Raw genomic sequence first — 22,840 nt, forward strand, 5'->3', positions numbered from 1 at the left:
AGTCCTTACGTCCTGTGATTTGAGTCAACACTTGTAGTGAAGATTGAAATTAGTCTACCGAGTGGGATAAAAGCTCCTCCTACTATTATCCCAGTTCGAAAAGGGATTCGTCAAGGAGCTATCTCTTCGATACCTCTTTTCAATAACAGTGTATTTGATGCTCAGCACGTGGTTAAGTCGAGCTTTCTATATCTTGGTCAAGATCCCTCTTCATTGAATTATGCCGACGATATTTTGTATTTAGGTCTATATTTTCCCTTTTTGAAGAGAATTTTAGGGCGTTGAAAAAGCTCTTATGAGAAAATGGGTATGTCTTTCAACGAGACTAAAACAAACTTCAATATTGTCTTCAATCGTAAAGGAAGCGTTCCTGCCCCAAAAGTAAAATTTGTGACTAGATAATAAGATTTCTTCCAGCATAGTGTATCTTGGTCTACCTGTGGATTGCAATGTTAAATTGATTCGTCTTTGGTTAATAGATGATTGAACTAGTAAAGTCTGAAAAGCTTACGGTACGATTGTATCTTCAAAAGCTTCATTTAGTCGACGGTTCGGATCCAGCTATTTTCGGTGATGGTTACACCACATGTGTAGGCACTATCTCCTTTTTAGATTCTCTCATCTGATAAGAAAAACGTACAGTGGGTTCTTGTTACAACCGCTTTTGTAAATTTCTTTTGCGCTTGCCTCCTCGGAAGCGTAACGCAGCTATTGTCAACTAATATAACATACCAGACCCGTACATGGTTGTTCAGAAAAGACTAGAGAAATTTAAATGGGTTTAACGGAAAACGGAACTGTGTGATGCTTTGCGATATTATTGTCCGATCGCTGTTCTGCTTGTACATGCTTGCACATTTTTATTTGATGCTTTCTTTGTTGCTATCTTTCCTTTTATTACCCCGCTAGTGACATGGAAATAACGTTCAGGGAAATAACGTTCATGCATCCCTTTCTTTGACGCATTTACCTACCCAAAGTTCGTAGATAAATATTTTTTCTCGCCTAATTCATAATTAAATATAATAAAAAAATATAATACAAGTTTCTGAAAGCCTTAGCATTGCTCCTGAAACTCATCAATACAAAGGTATGTATAAATAAAAAACCATTGAAAAATAGATGATGAATGATATGCTTACCTTATTTGTAACTTTTTGCCGAATAGCATTTCGTTGCTTAAATGGCTTATAGCACGCGCAACCGATTTATTATCTGCCATTTGAACCATAGCTCCACCTTCAATCAATTTCAAGAATCGTATCTAGAAAAAACTCAAACTTAAAGGTGCTATTTAACCAAGCAATTAACACTGATTACAATCAGAGTAACATTATATATATCATGAAAAGAGAAATCACCAATGCAACAGCACAAACACAAAAAAAAAAAAAAAAAAAAAAAAAAGACAGAAGGAGAAAAGGAAGACTGTTTTCCTAAATTAGTGATTATATATATATACATATATATATATATATATATATATATATATATATATATATATATATATATATATATATATATATATATATATATATATATATATATATATATATATTAAAATTTTTTGTTTTAAATCAATACCCGCCCCAAGAGTACATTATAGTTAATTATATACTCCTGTCTTGACATTATTTTCCTCTTTTTTTCAACAAAAATCGAAAACACTACTTCACCAATGGATGTGTATTTGTTCAAAATCTTCTATTATGTAACCAGAGCCATACTAACTGTATAAGTTTTTTCGGAGCAAAACAATCAAAAATTTTCTTTTGTACACTTAAATTTTCGAAAATTAAACTGACAGAAAAAGAACCACGAACAAAATATAAAAAATAACTTCGTTAGTTTTTCGGTACTATTTCAAATAACTATCACACAATAAAATAGAAAAAGCAACTTCCGTGCGGTTTGTAATTATATTTTTTTTTTATGCCTCAACACTTAAAGTTCAAGGTAATTATTAACATCTGCACTTGAAAAGCAATTCACACCAAAACTGTAATTTTTGATCCCTTTTTAACGAAAAACAAAGAACTACATGGGCAGGCCTCGTGAGACGTTCAATGTTGAGTATAGAGTACAGCAGCCGAAGGCCAGAGTCTTTCTTAAGTTGAAAGTTAACCGTTTAACAGTAAGGGTGTTTAAAATTCATATCATTTGACTATGACTCCTGTCTACTCGTGACAAAGTCAAATGTGCAATACAAAATATCCTTGCAGTTGTACAGATATTTTCCAATTGCTACACAAACTTGAAACATTCCTGATTTTTTTTTAAACATTGAGTTGTACGGCCAGTCTTCAAATTGCAGAATCTAAAGATCAGCAAAAGACTTAAATTATCTTGCTCTGACATCTGATTCTTTCATCTTTATGTTGCGAGGATCATCACAGCTGCACAACTCCAAAAAGAAATATTCAATACCGACTTTGGCGAGCAATTACATTGTATAGCTTAAAAACCCCGTCAGAGCACTGGCAGAAATTTTTTTTAGACTAGTCATAAAGATTTTCTAATAATTGGAGAGTATGCCCCACTTCCATGCTCCAGTTACGCTCTGGATCAGGTATGCGCTCAACATATACTATTTCTTATGTAAATCGGTAAAGCTTAATTTTGCTGTTTGGTGAACACATGAGGTAGTCCTTGAAACTACCATGACTAGCAGTACCATTCAACTCAGTCTTGAAGGAACTATCTAGACTTTAACACGCTGCTTATATTTAGTATTTGTGGAAAAAACAGTGAGATAGAAGTGGAAGAAATAACCAGAGAAATTGCAGAATAGTTCAATGTATTGAAAATTATCATCTGCCAGAAATTTTGTGCTACAATACCCTGGATCCAAACACATTAGTACCAAGAGAAGTGTGGCATCCAAGAAAGTATCTATGTGCTTAAGAAAGAAAAATCATGAGAATGGAAGTTAAGTAAGAAATGGGCCTCATGTATCAAATCCAACGGCTTAATTTCTAGATTTAGCTCGGTCTTTAGAAACCATAAACTAACCATTTATCCTTCAGTCAGAGTTCCTCCATCACCCTTGAGTCCCCCCTGAACATATATTACATTTTACATTCTCGGTCTAAGCATATTTCTAAACAAGAAAGGTAGGATTTTATTTCCTATGCAATACCTTAGTGTATATATCCTATGTATATCTTACATATATAATATTTATATGTATACTTTATAGTACATATCGTATATATATATACTTTAGTGCACAATCCTATGCAATACTTTAATGTATTATTTTCTTTAATAAATTAAACAGCTGATTTTTTTTAACCTTTCATAATACTTTATTGACCCTAAATAATCACAAATAATTTTTGATGGACACGCTTTCATTACAGACATTTAGAAAAAATATTGCTCGTCATTAGTGTTCAAATTCCTAAAATAGAGATTCAAAATTACTATAATGTATGGATGGAAATATTGTAAATCACAAATCGGATGAACAGGTTTTCTAAAGCGATTTTTGTTTTCTTTTTTTTTACGAGTTTAATACTGAATTAACGATATCTTCTATAGCCCTAATATTGCACAAGTTATACAGTTTCAGATATCATTGGCTTTACTTCTGTCTAAAGATAATATCGCATAACGTAACTAAATTTTGTTCATAAGCTCAACGGAAACTTTCAAGGAAAAAAAAATGGCTAAATAAAGCGGCGCACCATAAATAACATAACAAAGGTAATATTTCCTTTAAAGGAGCGATTACATTGAGTAAACACAAACATTGTTGGGTTTTCACCTACTTGAGCAGCTTAATATTTAACAGACGAGCATAAAAAGTACATGACAAAATTTAAACTAGTTTTGGATAAACACAAATTAACAAAACAGGACCAAATATAGACTTTATGCTAAGAGAGACAACACCAATTATGATGTTGTCTCGCTTCAGGGGCCTATTCTTTTTTTTAATACTCTTGCTATTGTGGATAGCATAAACACATTGTGCAAGATCAGACATACAAGGCGAACGCTGAATACATCCTTACCTGTTGCAATATGCTGATAAATATTTAATATGTATGAGACCTCTCAGTATAAAGACTACTTGAAACAGTTATTGCACACAGTTTAAAATCATAAAAACCATTGTTTATCCGCAAATCTTGCACCAGTAACAATCAATTGAAAATTCCAAATCAAAACTACACCATTCATTCAATTAAGTCTACTACATATTTTACATGCGCATACTTCCATTAATTTCACGCACAAATTTGCATCACCAAAGTTCAAACCTCTCAAACAACTAGATCAAATAGTACCAAAGAATTACATCTTTCTTAGGATGATTATGCACAATCAGTCGAAACTATCTTTGAGAAAAAAGAGCAAAAATAAAAGAGAAAATTACTTTCCAGAAGAGAACAACACATTTTCTCATTCGAAAGCTTACCATCCGCTCTCTTCTCATTGGTAAACTATATTGACTTTATCAAGATATAAACTTACACCATTAAACGACTTTGTGCCCTATACTGACGCCCTACGACTGCCACCTTCAGCTGATATTAAATAAAGAAATAAGATTTAGCATAGGTAGCACAACAGGACGAGATTCAAGATGAAAACTTTTCAGGATTTTATTAGAACCGTTGAGAAAGAGGAGAAATATTTGTAAATATAGGACATTAAGGGGGAATCTTGAGGATCACGACTTTTTGGAGGTTATCTGGAACCCCCCCCCACCCCTTCTACAAAAAAAAATATTTTTAACCTCTTTTGTTGCACTGAAAGATTGCTCTAGAGGAGTACAAAAAAACAAAAAAAAAACAAGGAAAGAACAAACAAACAAGAAAAAAGAAAAAAACACGGATAATTAACGACTATAAAGTGAAGTGACCAACATATCTAACGAAGAAAGAATAACAACAAGAAACTTAAATCAATACTAAGACATAGGAGCTATAAGTCTACCCAGCCATATTTAATAGATAATTAAATGGGAAATCTGATATTTTCTTATACCAGTCTTCAAAACGAGCCAATAATTCCTCCATCTTCACGCATATATATATATATATATATATATATATATATATATATATATATATATATATATATATATATATATAAACATGACATTTTTTACTATTGTATGAATTCCGGAACCACCGAGGGACACAATAAAACAGTCATCAAACCTGTAAAATTGGACCCTAATTTTTTTTTTCTTTTTTTGGTTATAGAGAAGACATTCCAAAACGGAATTACGAAAAACAAATGTGATGCAAACACGGAGTTGTAAAGCTTTCCTAACGTATATTTGTCAAATCGTCTTTTAACTTTTACCAACAAGCCGTTATGTTTTGCAGATTTTCTTTTTTAATTCATTAGTAACAAGAGTACATGTCACTCTTATCAATGAATCAAAAGGAACACCCAAAGATGACTCTGATCCTGCCTTTTCATTCGAGTTTACAATCATGAACTCAGTCTCTGATGGTCCAATAGCAATGCTAATCTTAATGCGGGGTTCCTTGGACGTCAATAAAGCTGCCCACAAAGTTAATAAACCGTTTTCCTCGCATAACTTTGTTGATTTTATTGCTGTAAAAAAAAGTTCAACTTTATTCAACCTTTTCAAGAAAGTCCACCAAGTTCAGCCAATAGCAGTGGAATTGAGGAAAGTTTAAAATAAACCAAACACAAATAATTGCCTACATATATAATATTGTAGATTTGTTTTTGAATATTTTACATGGTAAAAGAATAAGGTTTAGACAAAAAAAAATTCACCGAAGTATTATTTATTAGAAGGAAAAAAAGAATAAAGAAGATGGTTTTCTCAGCTCAGCGTCTGATTAATTCAGTTATTTACTATGAAAAATTCCTGTGAAGTCCAAAAGCTGAAATTCTTATGTGAACGGGACAAACTTCACTGTGCGCAATTTTATAATACACTTTTTTAACGTTGGTGGTTTAATTTTTTAACGGACGGAGTGGCTCTTGCTCATCTTCACAGCGGTCATAGCTATAGAAATAGAACAGCAAAAATAAAAAGATAATAAACAAATGAGGAATTAGGGTACAAAGAGTTGCAAAATAATATAATCCTTTTTCTAGGTAGAAAAAAGGCTACCGAGTAGACAAACAATTTAACCTACGGAAGATTAAAACATAAAATGAAAAAGACCAAGCACAATATAAAAGTGCAGCAGAATAATATAATCCATTTTATATATTCTATATACAAACAGACATTTTTCTTCAAGTGAAAGCAAAGAATGACATTGAAACTTAAAACAAAAAGAAATTACTCCGTACATAAGAAAACAGTGTTTTCAATGAATTAGGTACATATATTTTTCACAAACTATGACGAATGGAAGAGTTTACTGATGTGCGATTGCTTTCAACAACATAATTCTTAGTTCAAAAGATCAAAAATTTTCTTTTGTACACTTAAATTTTCGAAAATTAAACTGACAGAAAATGAACCACGAACAAAATATAAAAAATAACTTCGTTAGTTTTTCGGTACTATTTAAAATAACTATCACACAATAAAATAGAAAAAGCAACTTCCGTGCGGTTTGTAATTGCATTTTTTTTTTTATGCCTCAACACTTAAAGTTCAAGGTAATTATTAACATCTGCACTTGAAAAGCAATTCACACCAAAACTGTAATTTTTGATCCCTTTTTAACGAAAAACAAAGAACTACATGGGCAGGCCTCGTGAGACGTTCAATGTTGAGTATAGAGTACAGCAGCCGAAGGCCAGAGTCTTTCTTAAGTTGAAAGTTAACCGTTTAACAGTAAGGGTGTTTAAAATTCATATCATTTGACTATTACTCCTGTCTACTCGTGACAAAGTCAAATGTGCAATACAAAATATCCTTGCAGTTGTACAAATATTTTGGGAATTTTTAGCCCTATTACAATTGACAATTTGTATAGACTGGGGTCTAAAACAAGCAATATCATTACCACTAGGCGAGGCTCATCGAAAACTGAGACGTTAAAACCAGTTTTTCTTTCCCTTAGCAACGGCAAAGATGTGCAATTAATTATGCGTAATGTGGGGAATCCTAAAGGGTCCGGAGCTTGCGTTGTGTCTGATCTTCCTCCCAAACTTAACGATATCAGGAACAGACTCCTTGCTAAGGCTAAAGGTCTGCGCGAAGCTGGAAAATGTTAGTCCTCCAGGATCAGACAAAAGGGAGCGGATCTATGGTTAGAAGTATGTCACCTGAACTCTGATAAGTGGATAAAATACGATGACCAACATGAAGCTTAATAGTTATTATTAAACTCCAGTGAAGATTATAATGATTATTTAAAATGTCTATTATTCCTTTTAAGTGACAACAGTTGAAATTTCTTCTTTTTTCTTTTCTTTTTTTTGATGGGGTTTTGTCGAGATAACTGAGTATTTTTTCTGTTAGTATGGGTTATATTTTAATTTTTAGGGAGATATGTATGTGTATGTGTATATATGGGTATATATATATATGTGTATGTATATGTATATGTATATATATATATATATATATATATATTTGTTTCTTTTTTTCTTGTCGTCATCATGGTTTGTTTAAAATTTAAATACGATCTAGCCGTAATAATCATGGTCCTTTTTTTTGTCTTTTGTTGTCTTCTTTGTCTTTTTCTTTCATTATTTTCGAGTTCTCACTGGTTCAGTTGTTTTTGCTACTTTAAAACTCAGACGGTATGCATTTTGCGAAAGTTTCTGCTAGTTCGGATCATAATTCTGATTTTGCACATTGGATGATAATTGCATTGGGGATAGACTGAGATACCTTGAGTCTAACCCTTTTGATTTTTCCATATTCTAGAGCCATGATAAATTTTCAGGAAATAAGATAAATGACGGTGGGCTAATTAACTTTCCAAATTGTAAATATAAAGTACCTTCCGAAGTTTCTGATCTTCCCAGTACCGGTGTTGTGAGAACAGGATTTTTAAATTGTAGGGTTTTTTTTTTAGTTCACAGGATGATCTTATTGATGTAGTTCATAAATTATCTTGTCATGTCGTTGGATTCTGTGAGACTTTTCTTACAGACCTGAGTCCTCAGGTTGTTTTTCCTGGATATCAATTTATTTTTAAAAACCGATTGACTAGGCGCCAAGGTGGTTTAGCAGTAATAGTTAAAGAAGGTATCTCTTTTCGACGCATTGCAAATCTGGAAGGCTCTCATGAGGAAATGCTTTTTGAAGTAATGGTGACTGAAATTAGTCTTGGAAAAAAAGATGTTTTTTTTTGCGTAGTATACCGACCGCCTTCTTCTCCAGTCAAATCTTTCCTCTCTAAACTCCATGATTTTTTGCATCAACCCCATTTTCAAAATAAAGATGTAATCCTTTCCGGAGATTTCAATATTGACCTTCTAGAAGCCTCAAATGAATCTTCTGTTGAGTTATTGTCTTCTTGCTTTTCTGCGTGTCTGCTTCCTACTTGCCCGATACCTACAAGAATTTCACCTAGTTCTGCTTCTCTCATTGATAATATTTTTACATCTTTACCTATTCAAGCAAATTTTGCTGTTTTAAGTGATATATCGGATCATTTCCTGCTGGTTTCAGATTTAGCTTTTACTTATAAAATACCACAGGTAAGTAAGGAACGTCAAGGACGGTTAATAAATAAAATAACATTAAAGCACCTGAATGAAAGCCTTGGACTATTGGATTGGCAGGAGGTAATATCCACGGAGGATACAGATATGGCAACTGATAATTTTCTAAGAAATTTCAATTGCTGCCTTGATTCTAGTTGCCCATTTGTTACGATTAAAATTTGCAGAGAAAAATTTCCTATAAGGCCATGGATAACGTCTGGAATTTTGATATCAGTTAAGAAAAAAAAATCTGTTATTTAAAAAGCAGTTAAAGAATCCAACTGATTATAATATTAAAAATTTTAGAATTTTCAAAAATAAATTAACCACAATGATACGTTTGTCGAAACAATTGTATTATAAAAAGTCATTCGAAGAAGCTCAAAATTCTCCTCGCAAAACGTGGTCTTTAATTAATTATTTTATAAAAAAAGAAAGTAAGTCTTATTTTTCTGAAGTTATTAGTTTAGAAGATGGTTCGACTACTAATAAATCGGAGAAAGTGGCTGATATTTTGAATACTCATTTTGCTAAAATAGGAGAGAAAATTGTTTCATCAGTAATGAACCAGTTTGATTCACGTAGTAATAAACATTTTTCTTCATACCTTCCAGCTCCTCAAAGAAATTCAATTTTTCTCGGGCCTATTTCTCATTCTGATATAACAAAAATAGTGTGTGATCTAAATCCAGGTAATTCAGCGGGAATTGACGGGTCTAGTTCTAAAATTGTTAAAGAAATACTGTCTGCAATAATATTACCATTACAGCATATAATTAATCTTTCATTTAAAACTGGAGTTTTCCCATCTGCTTTTAAAGAAGTGCGGATAGTTCCGCTTCACAAAGGTGACTCTCCTGAAAATCCATCAAATTACCGCCCTATTTCTATTTTGTCAGCATTTTCTAAAATACTTGAGAAGGCAATTTATAAGAGGTTTTATGACTTTCTTAAATCGTCTAATTTCTTCACAAATTTCCAGTTTGGTTTCCGGTCTGGACAAAACACTGAACATGCTATCGTTGCTCTCATCCAATATATTCATGAATGCTTAGATAGAGGTGAAATTCCAGCAAAAATATATTTAGATTTTAAAAAAGCATTCGATACAACATCCCATTGTATTCTTTTTAGTAAATTAGATAATTGTGGTGTGCATGGACCGGCGTTGGATCTAGTTAAATCTTATCTTGATAAGAGAAAGCAACGATTAGATGGAGGCAATTTCCTCTCTTCACCTGTACATCAGTCTTCGAAGGTTGGGGTACCTCAGGGCTCTGTCCTAGGTCCTCTCCTTTTTTTTTAATTTATATAAATGATTTTCACCGCGCTTTTACATCCCCGTGTCTCAACACACATTTTGCTGATGATACGGCAGTTTCAATTTCTGAAAAGAATGACGAGGAGTTGGAGACAAAACTGAATACTGCATTTTCTAATGTTCTTGATTGGTGTTCTTCAAATTTTATTACTTTGAATGTATCAAAAACAAATTTCATAATTTACGGCAGAAAATCAAATATCTGCCCTCGTATTACCCGAGTCACTTCTTCAAAGTATCTATTATCAATATCTCGGGGTGAAAATGACAAAGTACCTTGGACTTGTGATTGATGAAAGCTTATCTTTTAAAACACACATTCAAAATCTACGATTAAAGATTTCAAGGTATGTTGGTTTAATGCGAAGGTTAAAGCTTTGTTTGCCCTACTCTGCTTTACGAAGTATTTATTTTGCTCTGATTCAGATTAATATTAATTATTGTTCTCTAGTATATTTATCTACATTTAAAAGCCATATTAAACCAATACAGATTTTACAAAATAAAGCCCTAAGAATCCTTAAACTTTTTATTCCATCACCTATTGAACTTCCAAATAAGGCTTCTACTGCATCTTTATATACTTATCTAGATATACTTCCAGTCTCTCAACAATTTGCTTTTGGAGCAATTCTTTTCAAAATCAATTATGACCTTAAGAAATTACCACCATATTACCTCCATCAAAGTTTGCTCTCCCAATCACAAGATTTACATAATTATAACACTCGACAAAAAAAGGATATCTACATTGACAAGTATAATACTGAGAGATCTAAATTCGCTCCGTTTGTGTCAATAGCTCGGTGCTGGGATGGTCACAAGGCTCTTGTTGAAAATTTTTCCTCTATCCATTTAATAAAAATGAAACTTAAATTTCATTTAGTTCAGGATTATTTTTAATTAATTAAGTATCTTTTAAGTAAGGCAAAGTTTTTGTATGGTTCGTTGCTCTGGGTGATTATGGGCCTCTCAGCTATCTTCCAGTATTAATTTATATTTAATAATATTACATTCTTAATTTCTTCAACAGTATTGAATGATCCTGAGCTAGCTGCTACTTTCATACTATTGTTGTGTTATTATATCTTTGCCGTCATGTTTATCTTTGTATTGTAGTGTGTTATTATTTTATTCTTTGTCTAAGCCTAGTTTTTCGAGCTTGTCTCCCCATGGGCCTATGTCATATATATATATATACATGTATGTGCGATTAATAAATAAATGAACTTGAACTTGAACAAGAGAATCTAATTTCCACGTCATCGCTGTGAAAACAATTGCTACTATGATTACAAGCCTACTGATTTTTAGTTGACTGTTACACAAAGCGATTTTTCATTAGAGAGCACTGCGTGAGATATTACAAGGAAATCAAGACGTGTCAATTTTACGGTATGAATGAAAAAAGTATCATTGACTTCACAAAGATATACAGTAAGAGAGAGGTTAGATTGTACTGTATAAAATGTGATCCTGACTTTACACACCAAGATCAATTCATAGTCAAGCCAAATGATCTGCCACCATTAGTTGTTTTTGATTTCTACTTATACGTAGAAGAAGAAATCTTAACAAGAGAAAGACTTTTTTGTATATATATATATATATATATATATATATATATATATATATATATATATATATATATATCATATCTATATAAAAATATGCTGTTTGTTTGTTTGTCTGCACGAAACTAAAAAAAAAAGAAGAAAAAACTAAAAAAAGAAAACAAAACGAAAACGAAAACAGAAAAAAAAATAAAAATAAATAAAAGAAAGGACTAAAAAGAAAACAGAAAACAAATAATAAAAGAAAAAACAAAGAAAAAAAATTAAAAAAAACAAAAAACAAAAAAAAAACAAAAAAGAACTACACAGTCTAGGACCTTTGACACTGTAAAAAGTTCAATGGACCATTAGTAGTTCCCATTTTCAAATTATAAGTAGTTCGATGTTATTATTCCCTTGAACATTACCTATATGGAATATTCCATACTGGAATATTTCTTAAGATAAGTGTCAAGTAAATTTCGACCTCGATGAGCTTTCTGAGGGCTGACGTTGGACTGAGATTAATGGGAGCACTGATTATAAATTTGCATTATTTTATTTCAATTATGAATAGAAATAGCAGTGTTTTTCAATGTACAACATCTCAAAATTAAAAGTCTAATAGTTCTTATCGATCGTTTGGCCAGTACAGCCTTCATAGAACTATGACTATAATGAAGCATTGTATTATGTTTCAGCCACAATTTTTGTATAACAATCTTGCTTAAGAATACTATCCAGAGCTTTAGCAACTTCTTCACGTCTCTTTGTTTGCAATGGAATAGCATATGGATAGCAAGTAAGGACACTTAATCGCAAGTAAAATGTATTTGTAAGTTCCATTGTGGCGCCTTTGAATCTCATCTCCAAACAACTGCTTTCATTATTTGCAGGGGAAAAAACCTTAGTTTTCCGATAACGATTTTCACGAACCCTATTATTTTGATGTAGAGTCTAACTTAGTTCATTCTGTAGATACTCTCTTGTTAAGCTTTTTTGACTTCTATTAAAGTTAGATTTTTTTGAAGACAGAACTTAGATTGCCCACTTCATCAGTCCTCTCATAAACATGTTTAAAAACTGCAACCAATTTGAACACAAACACGTATTTAATTGTCCACTCCCTTTTTGCATACTAGTGAATCAAGGTGATGGTAGTGAGTTGATATCAAGATATCTTCACTCCCCCCCCCCCAATTGGTGTCATCAAATCATCTCACATGCTACTATTATATTTAAATTCCACTACTATAATGTCATTGTTTCTACTACTACTACTACTACTACTACTACTACTACTACTACTATTACTACTACTACTATTACTACTATTGCTAGTGGTAGGTGAGCGAGTATTTTCTAAAATTGAGATAAAATATTCTTCTTCTGATTTTAATGTTTGACTATTGGTTCTTCTCTGCTCCATTAATCGTTTCAGAATTTGCTTATTGTTAATAAGACTTTTCAAAAAGTTCATTGAGATTAAAAAGCTGTATGATCGATTGTCAAATGATGAAAGTCTTTTACAACTTGCAACCAAATCTGGTATTAAATCAAGTCGATTGTAACTTTTCCCTTTAATTATAATACTTATTCCCTTTACTATCAATTAAATTATGGATACTTTCCATGAGATATCACGGTATGATTCAGGCAAATAGGTCCCCAATACTTGACAAAACATAGAAAAATGTTGAATTATCCTCCCTTTGTCGTGTTGTTGTTGTTATTTCAGAATCTTGAGACGTTTCCTGACTGGTCTCACTTGATAGAGTTTATATTTGGTCTATACTGACTGGTCTCACTTGATAGAGTTTATATTTGTCGACCTGTCGCAGGGTATTATGAATCAAACGTAGCTTTTTATGGTCAGAAATATTCTCATCATTAATAAATTTACTGAGATTGTCCTCAGTGTTCCATTGCTGAAAAGTTCTATTGAAGCTAATTTGTTGGATTTAGCCATTTTTGAAGTCCTGCAATTATTGGCAGTAAAAGTGTTAACATGCTACCAACCGCGTGGAAAAGATGTTTGCTTTTAAATTTTAAATCTTTTCCACTGCTTTTGCCTGCTGCTTCTAGGGCTTATAAAATGGAGGGATGATTCTTTGTCTGTTGCTTAACTACTTCTGGCAATTGAACATAGCCCTTGGTTAAATTCAAACAAAGCTCTTAAATGAGATTAATGAATTAATTGTCAACCCCATACTCGAGTTCGGCTTTCCTAAGTGTCAGTTTTTATGGCACTTGGTATTAACCAAGTGACATATAGCAATCGCCAATTCTGTCGGTCTGTCTGTCTGTCTGTCGGTCTGTCGGTCTGTTTCTGCTGAAACATTTGGAAAGCACTAAGTTCAGCTTGGACCCAACTTGTTTATCGTTTACACAGAATCGGGACTTGGGTTGTTTTTGTACCTAGTTAGGACCTACCTTTTTTTTGCATCGAACTAGTCCTAACGGATTTTCCTTACCGTAATGAGTTTATGCGAAAGCGTCTCCATAACAATCCAAACAAGGAGAAGTTGGAAGAAACCCATTTTGCATCAAATCAGGACTTAAGTCGTTTTTAATCAGAGCTGCATCGAACTTTTTCCGTCTATTTGCTTGAACAATGAAGGCATCAACCTCTTCAAATTCCCTTTAATGGTGTTCTTATGAAGTAACTTTTTTATGAAAGGATTAGCTAAACAAGGACTACTGACAAGCACTACAAAAAAAAGAAAAAAAGAAGAAAATTTGTTTTTGTTCATAAGTTCATTTTCATGCCACTGACCAACTTTCTTTTGTCACTACTAAGAGAGAAACAAAGATTAAGCTCATTATTTACCCAATGAGAGACATATAAAGATTATGGAGGCAGGCACATTGATCACATTCCTCTGCCTCAGTTCCAGAATTTGAAAATTAAATAAGAGAGTGAACCAAAATCATGGTTGCAGCAGAAGCTCTAACGGTTGCAATAGCAGCAACGGCTTGAACTGCCCTAAGTTTAAAACCTGTCCAGTGACAAGTGTTCCCAAGGAACGCCATTTTAAAAACATTAGTTTTTGTTAAAATAATATTCAAACTCAATGAAAAATTTTTAATCATTGGAATCGCTGCAGTCAAGAACCTTTGACTATGTGGTTCAAAGTCCCCCCATTTTGAAAAACAAGGAAAATTAAATCTTTGCAGAGGTAGTACTAATATGTTTCATTTTTTCCCAGTGGCCATCTTATCGAACCAGTCACTATAGAATACCGCGAAAAGGCTCATTAGAAAAGAATTGGAAATGTTTAAATGCCATGCTTTAATACGAAATAGATGACGTTGGAAATAGTGTTGTTTTTGCCAGTTTCTCTTGCAAAATATATATTTTGGCCCAAATAGGGTCAAAATGACAGAGGATACAAACTCTGAGGTGAGTGATTTGTCATGGTCTAGACCCTTAACTAGAGGTTTAGAGTTCCTCTTCTTGAAAACCGAGGAATATCGTATCTTACCACGGGTATCCTTTCTGTTTTGTAAGAAGATCTACTACAGGCGATATCAAGTCAAAGTGTCAGGGAAAGGAGTCGATAGAAAAAAAGAATTAATGACACAGCCGAAATTTGAAAGAACCTTTCTAATGCTTTTTGGTCTTACTTAGACTGGGAAGGTGTTAACGATATAATTCTATATAATTCTAATGCAATTTTTACCAAAAATCATGATTTTTACCGAAAATCATGTTGTTTAGCCATTCATTTCAGGCAAAAAGGAAAGAAGTGTATCCTTGAATGGGTTGAGAAGATCATATAAAAAAGAACTAAAAGGAAATAAGAATTCTTTGGGAGGGAGTAAGGAGTTAAGCTTTGAGTAGATTGGGATGTAGTTGCTGGTCTTCGGAAGTATTTTCAACTCAAAGTAAGGAGCAACATTAATGCTTAGAACGAACAGAAATTATTCCATACAAGAAAGGGCGTCCCTTCCTCATCCTTTTCTCATTATGCCCAAGCCACAAAAGTCTATAAAATACTTTTCATTTGAATTCAAAGTCCCCTGTATTTCAGGATTCATTTTTTTTTAAATTTGGACACAAAGTTAAACTGTAGCGTAAAGAACGTGGGATGAGGAAGGGGAAGGAAGTCCCCGTTATATACGGGATAATTTCTATTTTTGTTTTAATGCTGCTCCTTGCTCTCAGTTGGAAATTTCAGATTTTAATTTAATTTGTGATCGTTTTTCGAATAATACATTGCCCCCCTCCCGCTCTCTGTTTTAATTTCTTTGGAAAATTTCCTCTGTACAGAAAATTCTCCAAATGTAAAATTATCCCTCCCCAAACACTTCTGAGTATCTCCCGATAACAAATAATGTGTGTAAAGAATGGGAAGATTGCATAACCTAAAGCCCTTTCCCCATGTGATGAGGGAGGTCGCATCATTTCCAGAGGCGTTTGATTATGCTCAATCAAATAGCTATTTCAAAATATTGACCAGATGTCTTTGGGGAAAATAGGGTGCGGGAAGGGGATCTCTGTCTTCCTATTATTTTTTGTCACTTAAAAAGCCACTAAAACTCTTGATTTTCATCGAATGAGCACTCTTCCGATCTTCTAAGACCAGTAGTGTGATACGGTAACCCTTGGGGTAAAATACAAAACAAGCTCCTATCTTAGTAGATAGGTGCTTGAAACATTTACAGTAGGGGTCTCTGATATGCCAAATCTAATGCTGATATTTTCATTAAAATACCTGAAATTTTGGGGGTGCTTACCCCCTGTGTCGAAAATCAGGCACATTTTTTTCAGGCTCGTAACTTTTGATGGGTAACATTAAACTTAATGAATTCTATATATTTGGAATCAACATAAATAGCTGAATCTTTTGATGAATTAATTATTATTAAAATTCATTTTCTAGAGATTCACTTACTATGGGTTGACTCGCTGCTTACTTACACTTAGTTACCACGAATCGTTTGATTAGCAGTAGTACCTGCAGCTGAGGACGGCTATTAGTTATATAGCTGGAATATTAAATTAGTTGTTTTTGTGTTGTTGCTTTTCTGTCGCTCTCTTGGTTAAAAAGACCCATGTATATTTGAATTGTTTTGTTCTTGTTAAATGGAACTGCACTAAATCAAAAGACACAATAATTTTAAGATACTAAAATCTTTCCCAAAATACAATATGCTCTCTTTAACCGCAACGAAATAGCTTGAAAGATTATCTTTGATATCAAATTTGCTGTTTTGTATCATGTATGGATAATTTTCGTTTTACAAACAACTTCTTTTATAGTAGTAGTAAAAAAAGCTAAAAGATGTCTATCACGGGAGAGGGACTTGTAAGTAAGAATTTGTTCACTTTGGGCTCGAAATTTGTGCAAATTGGTGCACATTGTATTCGATCTCTTTAAATCTGACAGAATAAAGTGTTTAAGCAACGGGTACAAACGATAACGTAAAACAATGAGGTAGATTCGTAATAATTAGTTAACCCATGGTATTTTAATCTTACTGATCGATAGCAAAGAAACAAAACCAAAGTGTTGCTCTCGCAACACTTTAGTCGGCGAAGCCGGACAAAGGTTGCTGCAACACTTCACGTTGCCCGATCAACGTAGGTCTAGTTGTGTTTAACTCTCTAATCAGATTTTTTGACGACATGGTATGAGTAGTGGTTGGCACAATTGCTTTTCCTGCATTATCGCACAATTTCTTTATTACTGGACCGTGAAATTTTCTATATTCTGCGCTTTCTTTGTATTGTTCATAAAGCCTCTTTTTCAAAAGGATACCACCAAATGGCAAATTTGACAGTGTATATAAAATCATCTTTAAATTAGCCGACCAACCAATCAGTATTATAAGCCTAGAATCCCAGTTGGACATAAGGAAACATGTTGAGAAAACAATCTTTACTCCATATTATGCACAATAATCATAGCTAACACATTTTGCATGTGGTGAAACCTTTGTCTTCACCTTTTCCCTTGTTTTTCCAGTTTTTCTATGAAATTCATGAATTTCGTGAATTTCGTATACCCCCCCCCAATACGCAAATATATACCCAGAATCGGATCCTGAATCTAAATATAACATTCGTTTGCATCACAAATAAACTACCCCCATATTAGCTATATGGTGAATATCCTTTTTCAAATACTTGCAAGCAGGATTGGCGCATTCAATTTTTTCCACTAATATACCATATGGTACCTTTGTAATCATTTCTGAATGGCTGCTTGAATCACCATTGGTTATAAGCTTTGTATATCTTTATTTATGCGTAGCTGGTGCAACAAGAAAAGCCTCCACCAGTATGTCTGATTTTATCGTAGTGGTAGAACCGTTCCAATTTATAAAACATCTATGTTCAGGAAGTGAAGTAGATTCTTGCTGTCGATTAAATAAAAAAAAAAATAAGTTTTTTAAATGAAAGTAAGGAGCAACATTAAAACTTAAAACGAACAGAAATTACTCCGTATATGAAAGGGGCTTTTCCTCCTCAACACCCCGCTCTTTACGCTAAAGTTCGACTCTTTCTCTTAACTCTATTTTTAAAACAGTAAGAAACTTTAGTGTAAAGAGTTTTAATGTTGCTCTTAACTTTCATTTAAAAAACTTGTTTTTTTCTTATTTAATTTCTGGCCGTTTTTGAATTAATGCATGTTTTGATCTTGGCTCTCCGCATATAAATAATTAAAACGAAATTTGTATATTAATTAATTGCAATTAATCGGAAGATTTTGAGAAAAAAGGAGCGAGGGAGGAGGCCTAGTTGTCCTCCAATTTTTTGATTGCTTAAAAAAGCAACTAGAACTTTTAATTTTTTACAAGCGTTTTCATTGGTAAACAATATACGTAACTTACGAATTAACTTACGTAACGAACTTCTATTTTCGTATGTTTTTACTGCGTATATGAGGGGGGTTCAACCCTCGTCGATACCTCACTCTTTACACTAAAGCTTAAATTTGTCCCAATTCCTTAAGAATGACCTCTGAATCACAAAGGCTGTTCTGAATCACAAATAACATAGTTATTAGGTTTTTCGACTATGGTGAATAAAATTACTATCTCAGAATTTTGATCCGGTGACTTTTGGGAAAAAATGAGCGTGGGAGAAGGCCTAGTTGTCCTCGAATTTTTGATTACTTAAAAAAGCAACTAGAACTTTTAATTTTGTACACGCGTTTTCATTGGTAAAAAATATACGTAGCTTACGAATTAACTTACGTAACGAACTTCTATATTCGCATGTTTTTATTGCGTATATGAGGGGGGCTCAACCCTCGTCGATACCTCGCTCTTTACACTAAAGCTTAAATTTTGTCCCAATTCCTTAAGAATGACTTCTGAATCACAAAGGCCGTAGAATAACTAGTTGAAATTATTAAAAATACTTTATCGTAAAGAGTGAGGTATAACAAGGATGTAAACCCCTCATATGTGTCATAATTTTTGTTCGACTTAAGTTTTAATGCTGCTCCTTACTCTCAGTAGGAAAAACTGTTCGTATTTATTTTTTCATTGTTTTTTCAAATAATGCTAGAAAATCCTGTGCCCCCTTCATTGAAATTCTCTTCCCCCGTGAGAAGTTTCTCCATAGAAATATCCTCCAACGTAACCCCTCCCCCCTCAACTCTACCCCCTAAACCAAAAAAATCCCCCTGAAAACGTCTCTACACTTCCCAGAAACCATTACTATATGTAAACACAGGTCAAAGTTTGTAACTTCCAGCCCCTCCCACGGGGACTGTGGGGGAGAAAGTCGTCCCTAAATACATAATTATTAGGTTTTTCGACTATGGTGAATAAAATCACTATCTCAGAATTTTGATCCGGTGACTTTTGGGAAAAAATGAGCGTGGGAGGGGGTCTAGGTGCCCTCTAATTTTTTTGGTCACTTAAAGGGCACTATGACTTTTAATTTCCGTTAGAATGAACCCTCTTGCGACATTCTAGGACCACTCAGTCGATACGATCACCCCTGGGGAAAAAAACAACACAAAAACAAATAAACACGCATCCGTGATCAGTCTTCTGGCAAAAAATGCGAAATTCCACATTTTTGTAGATAGGAGCTTGAAAATTCCAAATAAGGTTCTCTGATACGCTGAATCTGATGGTGTGATTTAGGGGGTGTTTACCCTATTTTCTAAAATGAGACAAATTTTCTCAGGCTCGTAACTTTTGATGGGTATAACTGATCTTAATGAAACTTATATGTTTAAAATCAGCATTTAAATGAGATTCTTGTGATGTAACTATTGGTATCAAAATTCCATTTTTTGAGTTTCGGTTACTATTGAGCCGGGTCGCTTCTTACTACAGTTCGTTACCACGAACTGTCTTATTTGCCATGCATACACAGCAATACTTGTTTCTAATTCCTACATGAATGAGTCTTTTTGAATAAAATCAAATTGTGGAAGATGATTACAAGATAACAGCCGATTGTTGCTTGAAACTCCTCTATATGTCTCACAATTGATATCGGCCTATTTTTGGTTTCAGTATGTACCTTACTGCTGAAGTTGTCAACCCCTTTAAACTTTCAAACTGGTATATCTCATGAAGAAATTTTCTACCAAAAAATGGATGACATATACTTTGATGAGCTCATCAAGAGCTATTGACTGCGTCGAAAAAAATCGATCTGTCTTCGTTCAAAAGTTGACTTTTTTTGCCGTAGGCCAAGTTTCTAACCTCATCACTTAGAAAAGAGCAAAAGATAAACTCTAATTTCTTTAGCAATGCGAGAACTTTTAAAGTTTAAGCAGCATATTTGATACCATTTCTGTATCGGCCTATTTTTAGTTTCAGTGTGTGCCTTACTATTGAAGTTGTCAACCCCTTTAAACTTTCAAACTGGTATATCTCATGATTATATTTGCTACCGAAAAATGGATGACATATGCGTTGATCAGCTCATCAAGAGCCATCGTTGAAGTTGTCAACCCCTTTAAACTTTCAAACTGGTATATCTCATGATTATATTTTCTACCGAAAAATGGATGGCATATTCGTTGATCAGCTCATCAAGAGCCATCGACTGCCGTCGAAAAAAAATATATCTGTCTTAGTTCAAAAGTTTACTTTTTTGCCTTAGGCCACTTCTCTAACGTCATCACTTAGAAAGGAGCAAAGGATAAACTCTAATTTCCTTAGAAATGATAGAACTTTTAAATTTTAAGAGGCATATTAGATACCATTTCTGTATGGCCTATTTTTGGTTTCAGTGTGTACCTTACTATTGAAGTTATCAACCCCTTTAAACTTTCAAACTGGTATATCTCAGGAAGAAATTTTTCTACCAAAATATGGGTAGCAAAATTTTGATCAGCTCGTCAAAAGCTATCGGCTGCCGTCGAAAAAAAAATCTATCTGTTTTAGTTCAAAAGTTGACTTTTTTGCTGTAGGCCAAGTTTCTAACGTCATCACTTAAAAAGGAGCAAAGGATAAACTCTAATTGCTTTAGCAATGAGGGAACTTTTAAAATTTAAGAGGTACATCTGATACCATTTCTCTACCACAATCCCAAGTGCAAAAAACCGAATGATACACTCAGCTGAAATCACGAACATAAATGGCTAGAAACAATAGATGGCAGAACTTTCGGTCCCCACTTTTTATTTTTGTAATTTTTTCTATTTGTCACTCAAAGAAGATATATTAGCTGTGGGGCCGGGACACTGCCGCATATATTTAACGTTCGTAGACTAAGTCTACCTTCGATTTGAAACTGGTGCCTGCCTGCTTGCCTGCTAGAACGGAGCTTTCCACTTGAAAGTAGAAACATGGTTCGATGAAACGAAAGCTTGATTTCAAAGCTTCAGATAGTTCTCTCTCAAATTACATAAAAAAACTAGTTTTCTTTAACTGAAAGTAAGGAGCGACATTAAAACTTAAAACGAACAGAAATTACTCCTTATATGAAATGGGTTGTCCCCTCCGCAATCCCTCGCTCTTTACACTAAAGCTTTTAATTGTTTTAAAAAGCAGAATTGTGGCAAAGAGTCAAACTTTAGCGTAAAAAGCGAGGGATTGCGGAGGGGACAACCCATTTCATATATGGAGTAATTTCTGTTCGTTTTAAGTTTTAATGTCGCTCCTTACTTTCAGTACCAAATGGGTACCTGGAGAAATCTGGGGAAAGTAAACAGGAAGGGTGTGCGAAAGCACAGGATGGCTGGCCCCCAACCCCCCATTGCACTTCCTGGCTGAAGGGCCAAGAAACGGAGATCAGCACCGCTGGTAGGGACTGTAAAGTCTAATGCCGTATCCTTTACCTTTACCTTACTTTCAGTTAAAAAAACTTGTTTTTTTTATTTAATTTCTGAACGTTTTTGAAATAACGCATGTTTGATTTTGGCTCTCCATACATAAATTATTAAAATGAGATTTGCATATTAATTTCTTTTTTGGCTAAATGACTTCCTCTTAGTTTTGATCAGACGATTTTGAGAAATAAGGGATGGGGAAGGAGGCCTAGTTGCCATACAATTTTTCGGTTACATAAAAAGGCAACTATAAATTTTAATTTTTTAACGAATTTTTTTATTAGTAAAAAATATACGTAACTTAAGAATTAACTTACGTAACAAACTTTTATATTCTTTAATTTTATTATGTATATGAGGGGGTTTGTACCCTCGTTAATACCTCGTTCTTTACACTAAATCGTAAGTTTTGTCCCAATTCTTTAAGAATGACCCCTGAATCAGAAAGGCCGTAGAATAAATCGTTGAAATTACTAAAAATACTATAGCCTAAAGAGCGACGTATTTATCTCCTCCTAAATACCTCGCTCTTTATGCTAAAGTATTTTTAGAACCCCTCATATGCGTAATAATCTCTGTTCGTTTTAAGTTTCAATGCTACTCTTTACTTTCAATTGAAAAAACTTTTACATCTTTATTTTTTCATTGTTTTTTTATATTAATTTTAGAAAATCCTGCACCCTTTTCATTGAATTTCTGTTCCCCCATGACATACTTCTCCAAGGAAAGATCCTCCCACATAGCCCCCTCCCCTCAAACCCAAACCCCACAACCAAAAAAATCCCCTGAAAACGACTCTACACTTCCCAATAACCATTATTATATGTAAACACTGGTCGAAGCTTGTAACTTGCAGCCCCTCCCCCAGGGACTGTGGGGGAGTAAATCATTCCCTAAGATATAGTTATTATGGTTTTTGACTATGCGGAACCAAACGGCTATCTCAAAATTTTGATCTGTTGACTTTGGAGAAAAAATAGCGTGGGAGGGGGCCTAGATGCCCTATAATTTTTTGGTCACTTAAAAAGGGCACTAGAACTTTTCATTTCCGTTAAAATGAGCCCTCTTGCGACATTCTAGGACCACTTGGTCGATAC

General features: G+C 33.7%; 1 protein-coding gene across 1 annotated transcript in view; it reads left to right on the forward strand.

Moving 5' to 3' along the window:
- The window catches only part of LOC136025493 (ankyrin-3-like), a 35,335-nt gene that overhangs the window by 8,176 nt on the left and 4,319 nt on the right, over positions 1 to 22,840 (forward strand). The window contains exons 3-4 of the mRNA XM_065701524.1: positions 7,983 to 8,220; positions 9,599 to 9,836. Of these exons, the coding sequence (XP_065557596.1) occupies positions 7,983 to 8,220; positions 9,599 to 9,836 (476 nt within the window). The remainder of the gene's footprint in view (positions 1 to 7,982; positions 8,221 to 9,598; positions 9,837 to 22,840) is intronic.

The sequence above is a fragment of the Artemia franciscana genome, chromosome 3, assembly GCF_032884065.1.
Source record: "Artemia franciscana chromosome 3, ASM3288406v1, whole genome shotgun sequence".
NCBI lineage: Eukaryota > Metazoa > Arthropoda > Branchiopoda > Anostraca > Artemiidae > Artemia > Artemia franciscana.